The sequence below is a fragment of the Magnolia sinica genome, chromosome 1, assembly GCF_029962835.1.
Source record: "Magnolia sinica isolate HGM2019 chromosome 1, MsV1, whole genome shotgun sequence".
Lineage (NCBI taxonomy): Eukaryota > Viridiplantae > Streptophyta > Magnoliopsida > Magnoliales > Magnoliaceae > Magnolia > Magnolia sinica.
The window spans coordinates 129,386,230-129,406,381 of NC_080573.1; the positions used below are offsets into that span (position 1 = coordinate 129,386,230).

Consider the following 20,152-nt stretch of genomic DNA (forward strand, 5'->3'; position numbering starts at 1 on the left):
CGTGCAACCAAAGCTCTATGGGACCCACCATGACGTCCACATTAAGTCCATCTAATCCATCAATTTAACTGGATCATTTAGAATCTGAGCTAAAATAAAAATGAGGCAGATCCAAAATTCAAGTGGGCCACACCACAGAAACCATGGGGACAGAAATGTCAACCATTGAAAACTTCATGGGACCTTCGTGATATTTGTATGCTATCCAATCCTATCATAAGATGATTCCCACCAAAATGCATGGAAAACATAATATTATCCTGATCCAAAACTTCTGCAGGCCGTAGTAAAGCTTCAAACGTGGGCATTCAATCCCCACCATTTCTCATTGTATTCCACTTCAGCTTTTTATATATTTTAGAATCACATCCCAAAGTATTGGGCAAAATTGATGGACCGATGAATGTCAGTGGACCCCACAAAGTTTTAGGTCACATTATATGTCTCTTCCTGTGATGACCCATGGTTAATGAGAAAAAGCCACTTAGCCATGTCACACCGGACAAACATAAAGTTTCCGCCGGATGGAATGAAAAATGTCTTTCTCGTTGTAGCTTTTACGTCAGTTGGATCGAATTGCTTATTTTCATTAGCGGCATGTCATTGAAAAGTAAATATACCCCAATGCACATTAATAAGATTCTCCCCACGCAAAATATCACTATGGCTGACTGTTCGACCTTGATCGGACATGATTTTATATGGGCCCACTGACTTCACTTTTTTGAAAGTTGGGTTAAAATAGGGTGCCTTTGAGAGAGAGAGAGAGAGTGAGTGGGGACCCATTGTTGAGGGAAAATAACCATTAGAAATTTAGGACACTTAACATTTCTTTATTTACTATTTCATGCACCAAATCTTTAAATATAACCATAATTTCCAAAGCAATAATAAGAGCTTAGGTGAAACGCTTGAGGTACTCTTCAACAGTGCCGTACTTGTAGTCTGGGTACAGGTCATGGCTGTCCACACCATGTGGGCCCTTCACTTTGAACTCCAAGTCACCATGGTAGAAGATCTGGTACAGGTGGGCCACCCCGATTTGCAGTGGAGGTGGCATCTCTGCATCCAAAACAAGAAAGGTTACATGGATACACCCATTCATCTCCTCCTTATCAGAAATCAAAGGGTCATCAAGCATCATCCACACAAGTGGCACCCATCCTTCGTTTACACCCATCATTATTCTGATGGGCCCCACCGTGGAAAGGGAATGCCCCAAAATTCTTTACGACCGGAAGATTCATTGATCCTATTGATTATATGCGATCCTGACCTTTTCCGTTTGTCCATATTGTTTTATCATCCTCTTGAGAAGCTAAACATCTAATAGACAGGGTATGGGACTCGGATTGCCTACTGATGATGCTATGGTGCTCTGTGGGCCCAACATGATGTATGCTTTTATTCACCCCTTCCATCCATTTTCCTAGATCATTTTAGGCCATGATCTCAAAAATGAGCTAGATTCAAATCTAAAGTGGACCACACCACAGGAAACAGTGGTCCAATAAAAACTTCTCAGGGGCTACAAAAGTTTTGGAGAAGATAATATTTGTGTTTTCCCTTCGATCAGGTCTATGTGACCTAATCAACAGGTTGGATGGCAACTAAACATTACAGTAGGCACACCAGGAACATTTTAACGGTGGGGCTTCAATCACCACTGTTTTTTTAATTGTGCGGTCCACTTGAGATTTGGATTTATCTGGTAAAATAGATATACAGGTAGGCTTGTACATCAAGTCCTGCCGAGTTAAGCTGGCCTCAGCTCGACTCGGCTTGGCCACCAGCTGACTCACCTCGAACTTGGCTTGTCCCGGTCTTCGAGCCTAACTGGCCAGCTCGGCTCAGTTCGGTCAGCAACTCGGGCCAATTCGAACCGAGTTCAAGCCAAGATCGAGTTAAGTTCGTCATTGCAGCATTTTCACAAACACCTGGACTACACCTTCAAAATCTCACTCTATTTGAGACAGCGGCAATGGTTTTACAGGTATTTTATCAAACACCTTCTAAGCAACATAAAAATCAAGAAAAAAAAAAAAAGGGTGTTTGTTTCATATACATACCTTCCTTGTCACCAGCCACACTTCTTTGAGTCATTTCATCAAACACTTGGTGAGCAACATCAATATCAAAGTAACCAAGTTACCGAACTGAGTCGATTTGAGCTGGGTTCAATCTAAGTCAAGTCTAGCGCCAACTCGAACTCGGCTCGAACTCATTTTCAAGCTCAAAAAATCAGCTTAACTCGACTCAAACTCAGCTTTGAACTGAGTCGAATTGAGCTTTTTGGAGTCGAGTCAAGCGAGCTAACCGAGCTAGCTCTGTTCGTGTACACCTACGTATGCAGGCGTGGATAAAACCGACGTGATGTTGCCACCACCCAAGTGGCTAGTGTTCGGTGCTATGTGGACCCCACCATGATGTATGTGCTTTCTCCATGCCGTCCATCTATTTTATAAGATAATTTTAGTGCTTGATCCCAAAAATAAGGTAGATCTAAATCTCAGGTGGACCACACCATGGGAAAACATTAGTGATTAAGTGTCCACCATTAAAAACCTCCTAGGGCCCATTGTAATGGTTATTTGACATCTAACCTGTTAATTAGGTCATACAGACTTGGATGAAGTGAAAAAATATATATCATATTGATCCAAAACTTTTGTGTCCCCTAAGAAGCTTTTAATCATGGGCGTTCAATCAACAGTGTGCGGTTCCACTTGAGATTTGGATCACCCTCATTTTTTGGGCTCATACCATAAAATGATATGGAAGAACGGTTGACCGGCATGGATGAAACAAATACATCATAGTGGGACCCACATAGAACCGACCACTAGCCATTGGCTACTGGCTAGCCAATCCGTTCCGGATAAAACACACAAGTCATGATCGGGCGCGGAATAGGTACTACCTCCGCCTGTTTGGGGCTCGGGACAGGTAGAGGCTCTGAGGTCAACTGAGAGGCCACTGTAATGTATAACTTTTATCCACACCGTCCATCCATTTTTTCTATATTATTTTAGAGGACTGGACTAAAAATAATGAAGATCCGAACCTCCAGTGGACCACACCACAAGAAGTAGCTGTGCCAAGCACGTCCACCATTGAAACCTTCTTAGGGTCCATCGTGTTCTTTACTTTCCATCTAACCTGTTGATATGGTCATATACAACCGGATGAAGTGAAAAAACGAATACCATCTTGATCCAAAACTTCTGTGGTCCCTAAGCTGTCCCAATTTAAAACCCACCGTGTGGCCCATTTGAGCCTTATATCTTCATTATTTTTGAAACAAAACTCTAGAACAATATGAAAAATTGTATGGACGATATGGATGAAATTCATACATAACGGTGGCCCCTCAGTGGCCCTCAGAGCCTACCTAATCTGCGCGCGTCATAATTGAGTTCATGGAGCGCCGTCCACTAGTAGCCTTCCTACTGACAGCGTAAGCAGGCAATCCGCATCCCAATTACCACAACTTATGGTGCCGTACCATTTTTTCAGCCAATTGTGCAGGACATCTATACCATGACAATGGTAGGCTGCATCATGAAGATCACGTGGCACAAAAACCAGGACGGTTCCTCTCGCAGGTGGGCCACATGTTGGAATTCGATGATCTGACTCAATATACAGGTGTGCCTAATCTGGTGAACCAATCAGACTGATTTTTTTAGACGGCAAAACTTTACGGTGGGGCGTGTAGTTTTCATGGCCCTGATTTCCTACACAAGTGGCATTTTTGGAGGGAAATGGTACGGTATCACAAGTTGTACCGTTGCCTCTTGGTGATCGGGTCTCTCTTAACCGTCAATTTATAGGCCACTGATCTACTTGTTATAATTTTCCAATCTTGAGAATCTTTATGGGCGCATCTCCCACAATAGTCTATGATCAAGACACATGTCTGGACGCATCACCACCCTTCATTTCATTCACAACCCCTAATCCAATCACAAGGATCCAAGAGTCGGTTACGTACTGTCCATGTTGCCAAGCCATTCCTCCTGTGTAACGAAGGTTTTCTTCAGCTCTTTTCCAATCAGTTTCTCCCAGATCTTCACCACCTCCATCTGGGTCAGTATATTAGCAGGTGGACGGAGATAGAGAGTCTTGTTCAGTGTCCGTGGATCATCAACGGCCATCATAGCATACATTGCCATGTCATCCTCATCCACCCAAATACCTGCCATGTCAATACCAAACAACTATCAGCAGTCGGAGTTAGCAATAGAAAGATCGGGGTGGCCCACTTAGAGTGGAACTTACAATCCTTGTCGGTCTTATCGCCGTTGCCATAGATGTAGACATGATCGGTGGGTGGCATGAAGTGGCCCAGCTGAGCCAGAGCGGCCAGGAAGTAGCCAGCCATACAGTTGGCCGAGAAGTAAGTGTAGGGGATCTTGGCCTTTTCAACGGCCCGCCGAATCACACGTTTGTCCTTGAACACATAGTCACCAGGGGGGATTGCGTGCTCCATCCGATCCACGTCCATCCCAAACTCAGAGGGAAGGAACCGCTGCATGGGACCATCAGTAGTTTTATCAACCATTAAAAATCACCACAATGATTTTCTTGATCATTTTCGTAAATTTTGTACACTTGTAGTGGACCCAAACGGTTCATCTTCTGGTCCTGATCATGATGGAGGCATACCGTGTGCACCCCTAAGTGTTACCTATTAACGTGTTAATGGGTGTTTGTTTCCGTGTGGGGCCTATCTTGATATATGTATTATATATCCACGTCATCTATCAATTTTTTTTATGTCATTTTAGGGTATGGACCAAAAAATGAGACAAATCCAGATCTCAAGTGCACCACATAGTAGGGATTGAATGCCGACCATTAAAATTTTCTTGAGGGCTACAAAAATTTTGGATCAAGCTGACATTTGTGTCTTCCCTTCATCCAGGTCGTGTGACCTTGTCAACAAGTTGGATGGCAAATAAACATTAAGGTGAGCCCTAAGAAGTTTTCGATGATGGGTGTTCAATCACCACTATTTCTTGTGGTGTGACTTGCCTGAATCATAGGTCACCCTGAAATTTTGGCCCTAGGCGTTTCCTTTGATGACTCATCTAATGGTGGGAGTGGATTTCACATACAGAATACTATGGCATCTAAAAGAATTGTATGAGAATATAATAGGAGATTCTAATGCTTCTAGAACACACGCTACCAAACATAAACTTTGAATTCCAGTGCGCATTCCAATTATAGGATGCCGAATATAATTATGGATTCTAAATGCATTGGATTCTAATATATTTGGGATTAGGAATTCAATACATTCCAAATACAAGCAACCAAATGAGCCTTTAATTTTTTGATTTGGATTAAAATGGATAACAAATATAAACCTCCCAAACGAGCCCAAGTAAGCTTTCTCATCGGTGACTAAAATTGTGAAAGCACTGAAGCTCTTAAGCCGTATAAATCTCTTTGCCTACATTCTCCTCAGAAACCCTAGTTATCAAGTTATATTTGATAGAAAATAGAAAGTACTTCAAAAAGGCCCCATACAACTCCTACCTCTGAACCGTGGCTGAGGTGATCCCAACCGTGACCTCTTCCAAAAGTCAGCCTGGTACACTCATCAGGTGGGTCACACCTGTATGAAAACGACAGATGGTTTGAAAAAATAAATGCCAACTGCCTAGATTCAAAGTGTGCATTTTGTCCTCTTGATGAGTATTCCAGCCTGATTTTTCACTCGGTCAACTGCATAGTGAGCCCACCTAAGCTAAGGCTGTAAATGTGCCGGGCTTGAGTCTGCCTAAATCAAACTTTTGAATAGACCCAGTAAGACAGCCCAACCCAAAACAGTTCAAAATCCAGGCCGAGCCTGTTGACGGGACTAAGCCACAACTCAGATGAATCGCACATGTACCATGTTGGCATGTGCATCACACGTGAAAGTGTGTATAAAGAAGGTGCATCTGGAGCTACCATACCTCAGTTTTACGTTAGAGTTGATTGTGGCCTAAGTTCTTTGTGATCAGATACTTGTAAGCTGTGAATGGCCTGGGAAACCTCATATCATACAAGAGGTTTCGACTTCAGATCATCATGAAATTACTAAAATGCACATATTTTCTGCATTAAAGGTTCCTTCTAGGCTCCTGAAAATGATTCCCACACCTTAATCCCGTGAAGCCATTTGCACAGTTGCGGACTCAAAAAATCTCTGCAGGTACGAGTCCAAGGTTCCTTCTAGGCTGTTGAAAGACAGGCGTAATCTTGGACAGTTAAATATAATATTAGGATAGAAGATTGAAAGGAGAGAATAGTATTAACCGGCCCACATACATTGTGCGTGGTTTAAAAAAATGGGATGTTTGGCTGCTCCAGTGGACAGCCTATATCAATGTTGATATTCACTGCTCTGCACCGATGAAAGCTTTAAAAGGTCGGAACTAGATCATCTTCTTGGGCATTTGGCCCCGCTTTCGCATTGGCTCAGGTGTTCAAAGCACCGTGCATGTGGTCTATGGTCAATTTCTTGCACGAGTAACTATTATCAATCTTTAGCTCCATTCACGTAAACTTCATTACAACTTTTTCAACATTCTCCCTCATTAAAAGCTTTTCTGGGACTATAATTTCACATTCCAGTCTCCAGCCACAACACACAAAATACTCAATAACTGCACTCAAATGCAAAGTTACCAGAGCACATATACTAGTCGACCCATTGGGATTGTGCATGGACACATCAGGCAAAACTCACCAAAAAAAGAAAAAAGAAAAGAAGAATGATCAACATTCAACAGGCAAAACTCAAAAAAGAGTCAGTTGTCCTGATCACCATCATTACAGTAGAGTTGCCAGTCAGATGAACAGTTGTAATCGCCATTCCCATTTTCCAAGTGCAGTGTGAAGGCACCTCAGCACTTAGAAGCACATGCCATATGAGCATTTCTTGAATGTTAACATCAGATTATGGTTATGTTTTCAAGTGAATCATCTCAGTCCAGGGGTTTGAAACAGTAGTAGTAGGATATGACACCAATACACAACAAGCAAATAAGAACATGCATTAGGAAAAGGTCAATGCACGCATATCCATTAATAAATAAACAAATAGAATCCAAATCTCTTCATAGATAGATAGGTATTACTCACTTGAAAATCATTATCCCTTACACAGGGAAAAATACACAGACAGAGCATTTTTAGCAGGAAAGGGATCATACCACCTTACAAGCAAAACTACCAAAATACCTTTGTCCCCACACAGACTCCCCCTATGACCTCAACATACTATTTATTATTCACTGCAACAATTCCAATCCCAGATAGTCACAAGACCATGCCAAAGCTTACAGCCCATACAAGGAGAGGTGAAAATTACACCAACAGAAGAAACATACCCGAGCTAAAGCCCCTGATCAATCAGATAATCGCCGAGCCTCTCCACAATCATGTTGCACTGGCCGGGAGTCAACGGTTCTTCATATACACCGATAATAAGAGCCTGATTGGTTTTCTTGATGGTAACACCACCTGAGCCCTGGAAACAAGTGGACAAGTCAAAAGACAGCTCTGGCACAACACAACCCAGGAAGAGGAGAGGCATCACAAATAGCAGACCTTTTCTTTATGGATGGGGGGAAGATAAACGAGTACACCTCAAGAACAGGTGGCCAGGTGTAAATTTTACTAGGTAAAGAAATGAGACTCTAAGAAGTTCTCTAAGTGAGTTCTCCAAACAGTTATTTTGATTAACAGAAGTATTTCAGTAAAGTAAAATTATGGTGTTGAGTTCTTCAATCAATGGGAAATATGTGACTGGTGGCACCAAATTCTGAAAATTCAATCAGATAGTAAAGATCAGAAGAAAGCTAGATCAGATCAAAAACAGTACAATTTTTTTACTTTGTAACAGAGAATTAAAGTAAATGGAAACGATAAAAGGGTGGCCTAGCAATGGGTCAGGTCGACACACAGGCCAACCAACCTGACCTGCTTAAAAGTGGATCAGGCAGAGTTTATTCAGTTTCCAGTTAGGCTCCAGGTTGGAAAATGTCACCAATTTAAGTAAACTGGGTTGTGCTCAGGTGGCCCCCAACTCAACCCAACCCAACTTGGCCACGTAGTTTATTTACATTTTCAAGTGTATGCTTGCTTGGTGCGGTAGGGATTTGAGGATTATATGCAAGACTTGTGTTTGAACACTTCTCAGCACAATTTTCATACAGAAGGGTTAAGTTGGTCTGGGCTTGGGCTTAAGAATATGCTCATGGGTCCAACCTTGTCATTTCATTACTGGTCAAGGGTCTGACTCAGGCCTGGAATCTGGACCCATTTGGTAAACAAGTCAGGCTCGGGCTGAGACTAAAGACAGGTGAACCTAACCAATTGCCAACCCTATGCTCAGCAGGCTCAGCTGGCGCTCCATGATATTATCAACTGTTTGCAAATTCCCCTTTGTGAGTAACATCCCAATAGTTGCACTCCGGTGCAACATGGGGGGCTTATGGAGTTGGCATGTGAATGATGTTGACAATCCTGTATCAGTGGGTTCCCTGGCTGATTGTAAAACTTTTGCCAATCGGCCACATAAAAGCCCACCATAAATTATAAGGGTAAAGGCTAATATGATGCGATTGGTGGTGTGCAATGGGGTGCTGCTCATATAGTCATACGAACATCAGTTGTTTTCTTTGCAGGAGGATCAGACCTAATAAATGCTGCCAATCACAAGACTTCTTTCTAGTTCTTCGCACAAGGATTCCTTAGTAATAAAGGGAAGAGATTCAATGCCCCCAGAAGCATGAAAATTTAAGCGCCTTTACCGTACATGTGGCATACATACAATGTCCCAACAGTTCATTTATTGGGGACAACCATGATTGGACAATAAACCACAATTTGAAATGATTGGACAAACGTACCCATTTCAAAGATGGTTTGCGAATTCATTAAAATCCAATAAGCAATTTTTATACACCACAAGACAACCACTGTGAAAGAATTCCTTCACCATCAACTTTTTTCAGCTAATCATGCATCTCATGAGTTTTTTTCACTTCAGTAGGATTTGAGCTGAATCGTGAATCATTTTCTGTGGGATTCAACTAGATTAGTATAATGTTAACAACACCTGCTACTTGACTAAAGAGAAAAACTTTCAGGCATCAGCCGCATGGTACAAAAGAAGCAACCGTTGCTTATGATCAACTTCATTGTGCTCAAATTTTTGGTACACATCTGATGGGGAAAAAAAAGTTACACATGCATTATCAGAATGCAGAGCAAAGTGACTCCGTAAAGTCCTTAAGTTTTGCATATACAAAATCCAAATACTTAATGGCTTAGGACAGGTCATATATTTATCAGATTTTTTAATGGCAATTTAAATTTTATTAAAAAATAAAAGACAGAAAAGAAAGGCCAACCCAGCCAATATTTATCTGATTCAGTAATACTTTTAATAAATTTTGAAAGCAGCCAATAAGCAGAAAGAAAAATAATGGAGATGATGGATGAGATGCAAAGGTTGTCACCTTCTTCCCTCGAATGACAGCCCCTTGCTCGCCTTGGATGACCATATACTTAGTGGAGCCGAGGTATAAGCCAGTAGGGGCAAGCGATCCAGGTTCAGCAAAGTCGTTCATGACACCAGTTACCTCCTCAGGCTTAAGCTTTACACATTGACATAAAACAATGAACGATCATCAGCAAAAGGAATGAAATATGCAGAAAGCAAAAACACAAGTGTCTGCATGTGTCTACATACATCCATATACTTATATAAGATGGATATCGATAGAATAATGCTTATCAACTGGACCATACATCTTACTCTACTGGTCAAGAATTCAATTTGAAAGAACATGGCAAGTTGCAGTATGAAAGACTGATTGCAATGATAATCAAACCAAAAAAAAGAAGAAGAAGAAGAAGAAGAAGAAAGAAAGAAAGAAAGAAAGAAAGACAAAACAAAACCATATCATCCACTCTTAATAGAGCTACAAACACGTGCATGCTCAGCAGAAACGGATATACTTGTCAAAAGCTGGTCAACAGAAAACCTGAATCATCCCAGCAAACGTTGCACATATTCCTCCATAACTCATGGTTCAAAATCTCACCAGATCTAAATTTAAATAAGCAGAATAAAACCAACCCCAAAATACCAAAACCCACACCAATCCAATGATTAGTTTAGGGTACGTATGGGTGTTACTGGTTTTGTGGGCAGACAGCATACATTCAACCAGAATCTCCAACCAAATAGCTTTAAGGTTGATCAACGTGCTATCCAGATGTTTCATGTGGGCAGAAATTTCAAATTCTTCAGACGCAAATCTCTATAAGAAAGCACCTGCCCCAAACACTATGCCGCGAGGACATAATTTGAATCATAATGCATATCCACTCCGATAGCAAACTCGGAAATATTCATATGAGCCTGGTAACATGGATACCCTTGTGATGCAACAAGGTTTCACATTCAAGTCGATTGACGGTTAACATCAAAGGTTAAGGGGATGATGGATGTACCCTAAACCCATTACATCAGATGCCCATGATGAAGCAGATTAATATCATAATGATAAGATGATAGCAAGAAAATATATTTTGTTTTTCTTATTTTTTTTCTTTTTTTCTTTTTTTTTTTTTTTTGACAGCATGAGTGTCCCTGCCCCATATTCGAGGCAAGACTGTTCCCTGTAGATGCACGCAATCACGTGCATCAGGTAATGCCGGGGAGGGGAGTCGAACCCACGCCTGTAGGGAGCAAACCCACAGTGCTGGCCGCTCGCCCAAAATCTTAAATTAAAGAAACACAAACAATAAATCTGTAATTAGTCATAAGACCAGCTCCAACTAGGCTGTCAATGGGCCTGGCTGATCTGTCCAAGCCCAGCCAGCAGTGCAGAAACTAGGCCCAAGCGTAGCTTGAGCCCAAGACAGCCCAAGACGGATAGGCCTGAACCCAGCCTGAGTTGCTGATGCCCCAGCCCACTTTATGTGGGTATAGACTCTACTTTTGCATCAGTATCCATTACTTATCAGGCCAACAATCCAAGTGTTACAGCTGCCAATTGAGTGTAAGGCATCATTCACCCATTGTTAGTCCTGATATCAACGGTCTATATCATTGCACCATTGGCCCTTGATGTAGGAGCATGGGCCAGCACCTATCTAGAACAGATGGATCAAGTGAAGCAAGGACCAGCTCCACATATGATGACACACTTGATACCCATGGACTGTGAACACCAGAATCAGATTCCAAGGTCAAAGTAGAGCAATTGTGCTCTTTTTTCTTTTTCTTTTCTTTTCTTTTCTTTTGCAGAGAATGCAGCAGTGTGGTCATTTAGATACTCTAGCCTTGAGTGGGTTTTAAAGGGGGTATTTTTGTCAATTCTATGGATAGTTACTTGGTTGAGTGGTTATTAGAGTAAGTGCTTACTTGGGATTAGTTACGATTAGCATTTTAATTCCTTTGATTAGTTGAGATTGTAGAAAGCTATGTTTTCTTATAACGGTAGTTAGTTTTTTATATTTGCAATTTACAACAAAGTGAGAGATCTGATTAGCACTTTAGTTGCTTTGGTTAGTTGAGATTGTAGAAAGCTATTTTTTTCTCATTCTAGCCTCTCCCTGTTCTATCTCTGGCGAGCTTTTGGGTTGATTTGCTCCCAAATTCCTCGAACTCTCCTTATTTCCTTTCTCAACTTCTCTTTTGATTGTGTGATTGACCTTGGGGTTTTCATTGATTTGAGTGATTTGAATGCCCATCAATTGGTAACGGAGAGGTTTTTGACAGAAACCTGTTCATGATTTGCTCAATTCCTTGCGAGAATCTTCATTGAGAGGCTTTCAAAGATGCAGAGCATAAGCTGACAACAGATCACAAGATCAGAGCTGAAATCATTCAGCCGGGGGTTGTAGCTATGTGTGCCTGAATTCAAAGCTTACTTGAGCTACATCTGAGGTGTTTCGAGGGAGATAATGCAGATAGTGCCTCGCAGGAGGGGCCATGCATTAGCAGTGGCGAATGACTAACCAGCAAATGATCTGTGAGACAGAGATCGAGAGAAACTGAAGGCAAGGAAAAAATATCCATTGCACTATGCGAAATATTTCATTAGCTCCCGATGATAAAGAACCAGTGTCCCTAAATGAGTCCAAAAGCTCATCTCATCATCAAGCTTCATTACACAGCATCTATGAGTGGGAGGATTGTGACGGATCCCAGATTCAAAAAAAAAAAAAAAACAAAGTTATGATCTTGTCATGTTGGAATTAATAACGAAATCCCCAAGTCAATTCCATGTTAAAGATATTATGCATTGGCTTGACATGGTTGAGTGAATCTTTGAGTTGCCTGTAGTACCAAAAGATTGGTGTGTCAGATTAGCAGCAATATGATTTAAGATTCGAGCATTGTATGGTGGGAGTAAATCCACTGAATGCAGTACTTCCTAGGGCAGTCTGTGACACCACATGGTTGAAGGTTCCACTTGTTGAAGGAGACATTCCTTCCCTTCAACTAGACATGTGTTAGTTATATTGACACCTTCATGCATTGCATCAAGGGGATCAAAGCATTGATTCCTACATAAGGAATTCAACCATCTGATTGTCAGAAAATGATCCTAATGAATCAGGTAAGTAACTCACTGCTAAATAGTAAATACATTGGAAGCTTACACCTTTCATTCATGAGAAATTGATAGTGCCGCCTACATGGTTAGTCTCTGAGGAGTACACCAAGCTTCTATGGAGGGTATTCTAAGGAGCTACATGATGAAGGTCACCTTGGAAGAGACAAGAAATGCCACTAGTTAGATCATGGTACTTTTGGCCAGGTTAAATCGAGATGTGAAGATGAAACAATTTGAACCAAGTTTGCCAAGTGTTGCAAGGAACATCAGATTATACACACCTCTTCCCATTGCCACTTACCATTCAGTCCTATGAGGATGCAAGTCTCCATTTTGTATTGGGATTGCCAAGGATACAGATTGTATCATGGCTGTGGTGGACCAATTCTCTAAAATGACACATTTCATCCCATGCCGGAAAACCATAGATGCATCAAATATTGGCAATCTCTACTTCAAGGAAATTGTGCACCTACCTAAATTCCCAAAGAGCCTTACCTCAAACCAGAATTCCAAATACATAAGCCAATTTTGGAGGTGGTTGTGGATGAGGATAGGTAGGCAGTCAAATTTAGCAATGCATAGCATCCCCAAATGGATGGTCAAACCTAGGTCATCAATTTTAGTTTGGTCAAAACTAAGCCTCTCCAGAGAAAAGCCGAAGCAATGGGACCAAGTGCTATCTCAAGCCTGCCCACCCGGGACCAAGTGCTATCTCAAGCCTGCCCACCCAGGACCAAGTGCTATCTTAACTCAAGCCGAATTTGCTTACAATCAATTTAAAAGCAGACTACAAAACTCACTCTTTTTGAGATTGTAAACATTGTGAATCCAGCTCATATTTTAGATTTAGCTCCACCTCAAAATCCAGGCTGAGCGATTGGAAAGGCCAACGTCTTGGCCAATCATATCAAAGCTGTATAGGAGAAGGCAATGGCTCATATTGAAGCTAGTAATTAGCCATACAAAGTGGCTGTTGATAACCATCATTGAAAAGTTTTGTTTGAGGCGGGTGATTTCATGCCATGATCACCAAGGAGAGGTTTCTTGCACGTAAGATTCAACCATATGACATTGTTGAGAAGATGAACACATTTGCCAAATTATATCCATACCCCAGATGTTTCAATCTCCAGCATCTCGTTCCATACAACAGTGATACTTCAAGTGAGGAGGCGACGTCAACTCAAGTTCGAGTTCTCTCCAACTAGGGAAGATTAATGCAGGAGTATGTACCAACACCTATCTAGAACAGAGGGATAAAAGAAAGCGAGGATCAGCTCAACACATACCTGGACCGTTGAGTGCAGGAATCAAATTTCCCCGCCCAGTGTCCAGCTACGGCACTCTGTTTTTTTCAGACAATCCAGCAATTGTACTTCGTTTTGTGGTCATTTTGAAAATCTAAACTTAAGTGGAGGTCGTACAGGGTATTTTTATCAATTCAATGGATAGTTGGTTGAGTGGTTATTAGCATGGTTTAAAAACTCATCCGATGCGATTCAGTATAGCCTGAGTCATCAATTTCTGTGGGAACGAAACGAGTCTGCTGGCCAGTGCGGTATAATTGACTCAGCCCCTCTTGGTCCAACTCGGGACGAGTCAATCCTATTCAGGATGAGTCACCCTGATGTGGACCCAGCCAACGCGATCAGACTTGTTAGGGGAGAGAGAGAGAGAGAGAGAGAGAGAGAGAGAGAGAGAGAGAGAGAGAATGTGGAGCCCAACATGGTTTCTACCATTAAATGGTACATGTGTCAGAGATTCAGGCCATTTATCAGGGAGTGAATGCTATGAGCATGCACTGGACCAAAAGTAATGTTGGTCTACCAATCAGGCAGATCACAGATGTATTATAAAAACAAGTGGCTGCGAAAAAAAATCCAATATTCCAAATTCCATGTAGATGTACTACGGCTCACTTGATGAGCTTACTACCCTAATTGTTGTACATGGCGGGTTCACAATGTGCCCCACTTAATGAATGGCATGGGTCGAAAACATGGCACAACGTATCTCTAGCACATGTGGCATCTGATGGTGGGAGCTAGGCCATGTGTGATAGCTCTTCATGATAGATGATAGGCGAAAGAGGGCTATTTTAATGATAACAAATTGACACCTGATTTGATGGATGACATTTCAAAAGGGTGGAGAAAGGGAAAAATAATCTTTACATCATTGATTAGAAAAAGGTTGGGAAAAAAAAAAAAAAAAAGAATAAAAGACAAGAAAGCAAGTGGAGAGAGAGAGAGAGAGAGAGAGAGAGAGAGAGAGAGAGAGAGAGAAGTAAATCTCATCATTTCATCTCAAAAAGGTGGCGTGAGAAAAGAAAATAATCAGCCCTCTATTTTGATTTTCTGATAGCTTGCAATGTGGAGAGATACAGAGAGATTTTTATGATTTTACTTTTTAGATTTTCACATTTAAAAAAAAAAAAAAAATTAAATGACTTTTTATAATTTTTTTGTTCATTCTTTTCACTTGTCCCATATCAGATAAGTTGTCTCAGCATATCACGAATCGCACACCCCCAAAGTCTCTAAAACATGGTTATAGCTAGTCATGGTTAGATGAGGATTAGTTGTGATTGGCGCACTAATTACTTACAGTTAGTTGAGATTGAGTAACCTCTATTTTCTTGTAGTAGTTAGTTTTTGAGGTTTAGAATTTTTCAAGAACTTGAGATGCCTGAGAAAGGCTTTGTTTGAGCTTCTTCCTCTTCTTTCTTGGGTGGGTTTTGGGTTTTTGTTTTTTTTTTCTTTTTTTAAGAGAGAGAGAGAGATGGTTTTGGAGTTGATTTGACCCCAAGCTCCTTGAACTCTCCTGATATCTCTTCTTCTTTCTCTTTTGATTATGTGATTGCCACTTCTTAAATCAAGTGATCCAAATCTCCATCGGCCTTGCTTATGCAAAATAACAAGCCAAGGATACAATGCATATCCTTAGGTTTGAGGATCATAAAAATTCCTCTTTGCAGCCCAACATGTACAAAAGGGTCATATTGAATCTAGAGGTTGATTGTGTGATTGCCACTTCTTAAATCAAGTGATCCAAATCTCCATCGGCCTTGCTTATGCAAAATAACAAGCCAAGGATACAATGCATATCCTTAGGTTTGAGGATCATAAAAATTCCTCTTTGCAGCCCAACATGTACAAAAGGGTCATATTGAATCTAGAGGTTGATTGTGTGATTGCCACTTCTTAAATCAAGTGATCCAAATCTCCATCGGCCTTGCTTATGCAAAATAACAAGCCAAGGATACAATGCATATCCTTAGGTTTGAGGATCATAAAAATTTCTCTTTGCAGCCCAACATGTACAAAAGGGTCATATTGAATCTAGAGGTTGATTGTGTGATTGCCACTTCTTAAATCAAGTGATCAAATCTCCATCGGCCTTGCTTATGCAAAATAACAAGCCAAGGATACAATGCATATACTTAGGTTTGAGGATCATAAAAATTCCTCTTTGCAGCCCAACATGTACAAAAGGGTCATATTGAATCTAGAGGTTGATTGTGTGATTGCCACTTCTTAAATCAAGTGATCCAAATCTCCATCGGCCTTGCTTATGCAAAATAACAAGCCAAGGATACAATGCATATCCTTAGGTTTGAGGATCATAAAAATTCCTCTTTGCAGCCCAACATGTACAAATGGGTCATATTGAATCTAGAGGTTGATTGTGTGATTGCCACTTCTTAAATCAAGTGATCCAAATCTCCATCGGCCTTGCTTATGCAAAATAACAAGCCAAGGATACAATACATATCCTTAGGTTTGAGGATCATAAAAATTCCTCTTTGCAGCCCAACATGTACAAAAGGGTCATATTGAATCTAGAGGTTGATTGTGTAATTGCCACTTCTTAAATCAAGTGATCCAAATCTCCATCGGCCTTGCTTATGCAAAATAACAAGCCAAGGATACAATGCATATCCTTAGGTTTGAGGATCATAAAAATTCCTCTTTGCAGCCCAACATGTACAAAAGGGTCATATTGAATCTAGAGGTTGATTGTGTGATTGCCACTTCTTAAATCAAGTGATCCAAATCTCCATCGGCCTTGCTTATGCAAAATAACAAGCCAAGGATACAATGCATATACTTAGGTTTGAGGATCATAAAAATTCCTCTTTGCAGCCCAACATGTACAAAAGGGTCATATTGAATCTAGAGGTTGATTGTGTGATTGCCACTTCTTAAATCAAGTGATCCAAATCTCCATCGGCCTTGCTTATGCAAAATAACAAGCCAAGGATACAATGCATATACTTAGGTTTGAGGATCATAAAAATTCCTCTTTGCAGCCCAACATGTACAAAAGGGTCATATTGAATCTAGAGGTTGATTGTGTGATTGCCACTTCTTAAATCAAGTGATCCAAATCTCCATCGGCCTTGCTTATGCAAAATAACAAGCCAAGGATACAATGCATATCCTTAGGTTTGAGGATCATAAAAATTCCTCTTTGCAGCCCAACATGTACAAAAGGGTCATATTGAATCTAGAGGTTGATTGTGTGATTGCCACTTCTTAAATCAAGTGATCCAAATCTCCATCGGCCTTGCTTATGCAAAATAACAAGCCAAGGATACAATGCATATCCTTAGGTTTGAGGATCATAAAAATTCCTCTTTGCAGCCCAACATGTACAAAAGGGTCATATTGAATCTAGAGGTTGATTGTGTGATTGCCACTTCTTAAATCAAGTGATCCAAATCTCCATCGGCCTTGCTTATGCAAAATAACAAGCCAAGGATACAATGCATATCCTTGGGTTTGAGGATCGTAAAAATTCCTCTTTGCAGCCCAACATGTACAAAAGGGTCATATTGAATCTAGAGGTTGATCTGATTGGCTCCACATTGGATGGGGGATGGTCCAAAAATCTTGCCAAAGCAATAAGTCTAACCCTTTTGACTGGCAACAAAAAATTAACAGTGAAGAAAAAAATACAGCAGCAATCCACATTCATCAGAAAAAGCATCTTCCTAAGTGGGAGATTATTGACATATGGAGCATCCATGTTGGGTTCCATAAGATCAAAGGTCTAGATCACCAAGCTAGGTGGTTCCAATAGAACAGATTCAAGGCTGAGAATATTGTTCGTAACCATACAGTTCCACTCTAAACAATTGGCAAGAGTGAGAAAAACACGATGAAGGGGACAGTCACCTGTCAAAGATTTTTGGACAAGATAGCAACTGAGTATCCAAGCATCTTTAACATCGTAGAACTTCTTTAGATCTAGCTTGACAATTTGCTTATAACTCACAGTAATGGCAATTGCCCAAATCTGACCCTTAAACAGTAACCCCATTGTTCCCCCTCCTATGTACATGTTATGCATGTATGCTCATGTGTGTATGACATTTCTAAAATGCCCTTAAAACCCCTAAATTGGCTTGGGTCAATGGGACTTCTTTACAAAAGCCCAAGCTTGGCCCTAAGTGGGCCAGCCCACCCCCTAGACAGCCCAACTGCAGCCCACTCATATAAGTACCAACATATCTTTTTCACAGATATAATTCTCTAAGATCAAACATATCTTCCTTACATATACAGTTCCATAAGAGATCCAACATGACAATGACAAGAATGATAATTATAAAATCCAAAAATGCTTGCGTGACTTATACAAACCAGATGATGTTACTTTCACTGATGGGGACGGAACCAAGTTCATGCCCAAGAGATCCACCCAATCCATCTTGATTGCTGCCATGTGTTTTGTACTGGGGCTCAAAAATCAGGCAAATTCAACACTCAGGTAGGCTAAGCCATGGGAAACCGTTGAGATGGGAAGTCCCACCATTAAAATCGTCCAAATTTTATGTGGGGTCCATCGCCGTGCGTATATGCCATCCACTCCACTCATCTGACCCCAGGATAAATGGATTCCCTGAAACTAGAGACATTCTATGACCCATGTGGGCCACACCACGTGAATTTAAAGGTTTTAGGAATGATTTTACACCACTTCCTATGGTGCAGCATGCCTAACTCTTGGATTTGACTGATGCTTAGGATCCTTGGTGAAAATGTGACTGCACCTAATGGGCAGGGTGGATCTGATGATTTTTTTTCCTACACAGCTCTTCGTCACCGCAAGCAACTTTTTCGGTGTGCCTAAACAAACCAGCTAGCGGATTCCTATAAAATCCCAATATTATCCAAACAAATCATACTCTAATAGATCACTATCCCTGAAATGCAAATCCATTAATCAAATATAGAAAAACGAAAGATACAAACACATCGCCTCTGCAACCTCAAATCCGATCCTGAAAATAAACAAAACCCACATCCGAAATCTTCTCAAACCCAGATTAAAACAGCAAACCCAAATCAAATGCATGAATGTTCCCCCCTCAAACCAATCCCAAAAATAATCCAACATGATAAAAAACCGATAACCCACATCGAATCCGCAGATCAAAACAGAGCAATTCCACACCAAATCTAACAAAATCTGCAACACCTGGTTGAGTTTTCCTACAGATCAAACAAGAGATCCAATCAATCACCAAATCTCATGAGCTATTTAAACATAGAAGCAAACACCCAATCGAAAATCTCCATCGAAGCATTGGAACCAGACCCGATTGGACTGGTAACATCTTATACAATCCACATAAGCAATCAAAAGAAAACCCATCTCAGATTTCAGTCAAAGAATACAAACAGAAACAAGGAAAACAAACCTGAGGGAAAGTCTCGCTCTGAGCCCATACACTTCCATCGTGTCCGATGATTGCCGCGGCCGTGAGATGATGGCCGTCGATGTCGCACATCAGATGATCGTCGACGTACGTTTGCCACGACATCTTCTCTTTCTCCCCGGTTGTTGCGGGAAAGGAACACTTGTATCCAAGAACGAGAGTGTAGCGTTGAAACTCAGCGGATGGGAATTGGCTGGCTAAATAGCATGAGGCACGTGCGGTGCACGTGAGTGAGAATATGAAGTGGATTTTCTCCGGTGCGGACATTATGAATTTCTCCCTCTTGCTATCCAGAATTACAAATTTGCCATTTTTGTCTATAGATGATGAAGCGATTCGCGGGAAGGGTAATTGAAGTGGTGATCCGTGAGAATTGGGAGCAACCTTTGCGAGATCCGTACCGTTCGTTCAGTTCGGCCCATAGTGAAAATACCTTGGTACGAAATAAAGGTCGTCTATTATAGGGTGAGATGCACGTTTACGTTGAACTCGAACATAGACCGTTGGTCATCCTTTCTCCAACAGTTAATTTTTTCTCGTGTGGTGACTGTACGGATCTGATAAGGAGAAGAGTTGAGGGGATGTAGCCAAAATTAAAAACTTGGGCGGTTGGCATCTCTGTAAATAACACCTTATTTGTCATTTCTAAAAAAAATTAGCCTTTTTATCGTCCTTAAATGATTGGGATTTTCACTACAAAATTCTTCAGAAAAAGAATATTACAAAAATGTCCTCTTTTAATTGTAAGTAGACTTGTGGGGCCAAGTGGCTTGAGTATGACGAG

General features: G+C 41.0%; 2 protein-coding genes across 2 annotated transcripts; both read right to left on the bottom strand.

Annotated features, from left to right (window-relative positions):
* Positions 1-783: 783 nt before the first annotated feature.
* On the bottom strand, positions 784-4,564 carry LOC131249409 (bifunctional pinoresinol-lariciresinol reductase 2-like). Its single transcript, XM_058250175.1, has 3 exons — positions 4,282-4,564; positions 3,995-4,198; positions 784-1,062 (listed from the first exon to the last, which is right to left on the bottom strand). Exons 1-3 carry the CDS (start codon positions 4,562-4,564, stop codon positions 899-901), a joined length of 651 nt encoding a protein of 216 aa, XP_058106158.1. The 3' UTR covers positions 784-898.
* A 2,535-nt stretch (positions 4,565-7,099) lies between these two features.
* Positions 7,100-19,663, bottom strand: LOC131258318 (profilin-like). Its single transcript, XM_058259561.1, has 3 exons — positions 19,351-19,663; positions 9,525-9,662; positions 7,100-7,528 (listed from the first exon to the last, which is right to left on the bottom strand). Exons 1-3 carry the CDS (start codon positions 19,633-19,635, stop codon positions 7,394-7,396), a joined length of 558 nt encoding a protein of 185 aa, XP_058115544.1. The 5' UTR covers positions 19,636-19,663; the 3' UTR covers positions 7,100-7,393.
* Positions 19,664-20,152: the final 489 nt, after the last annotated feature.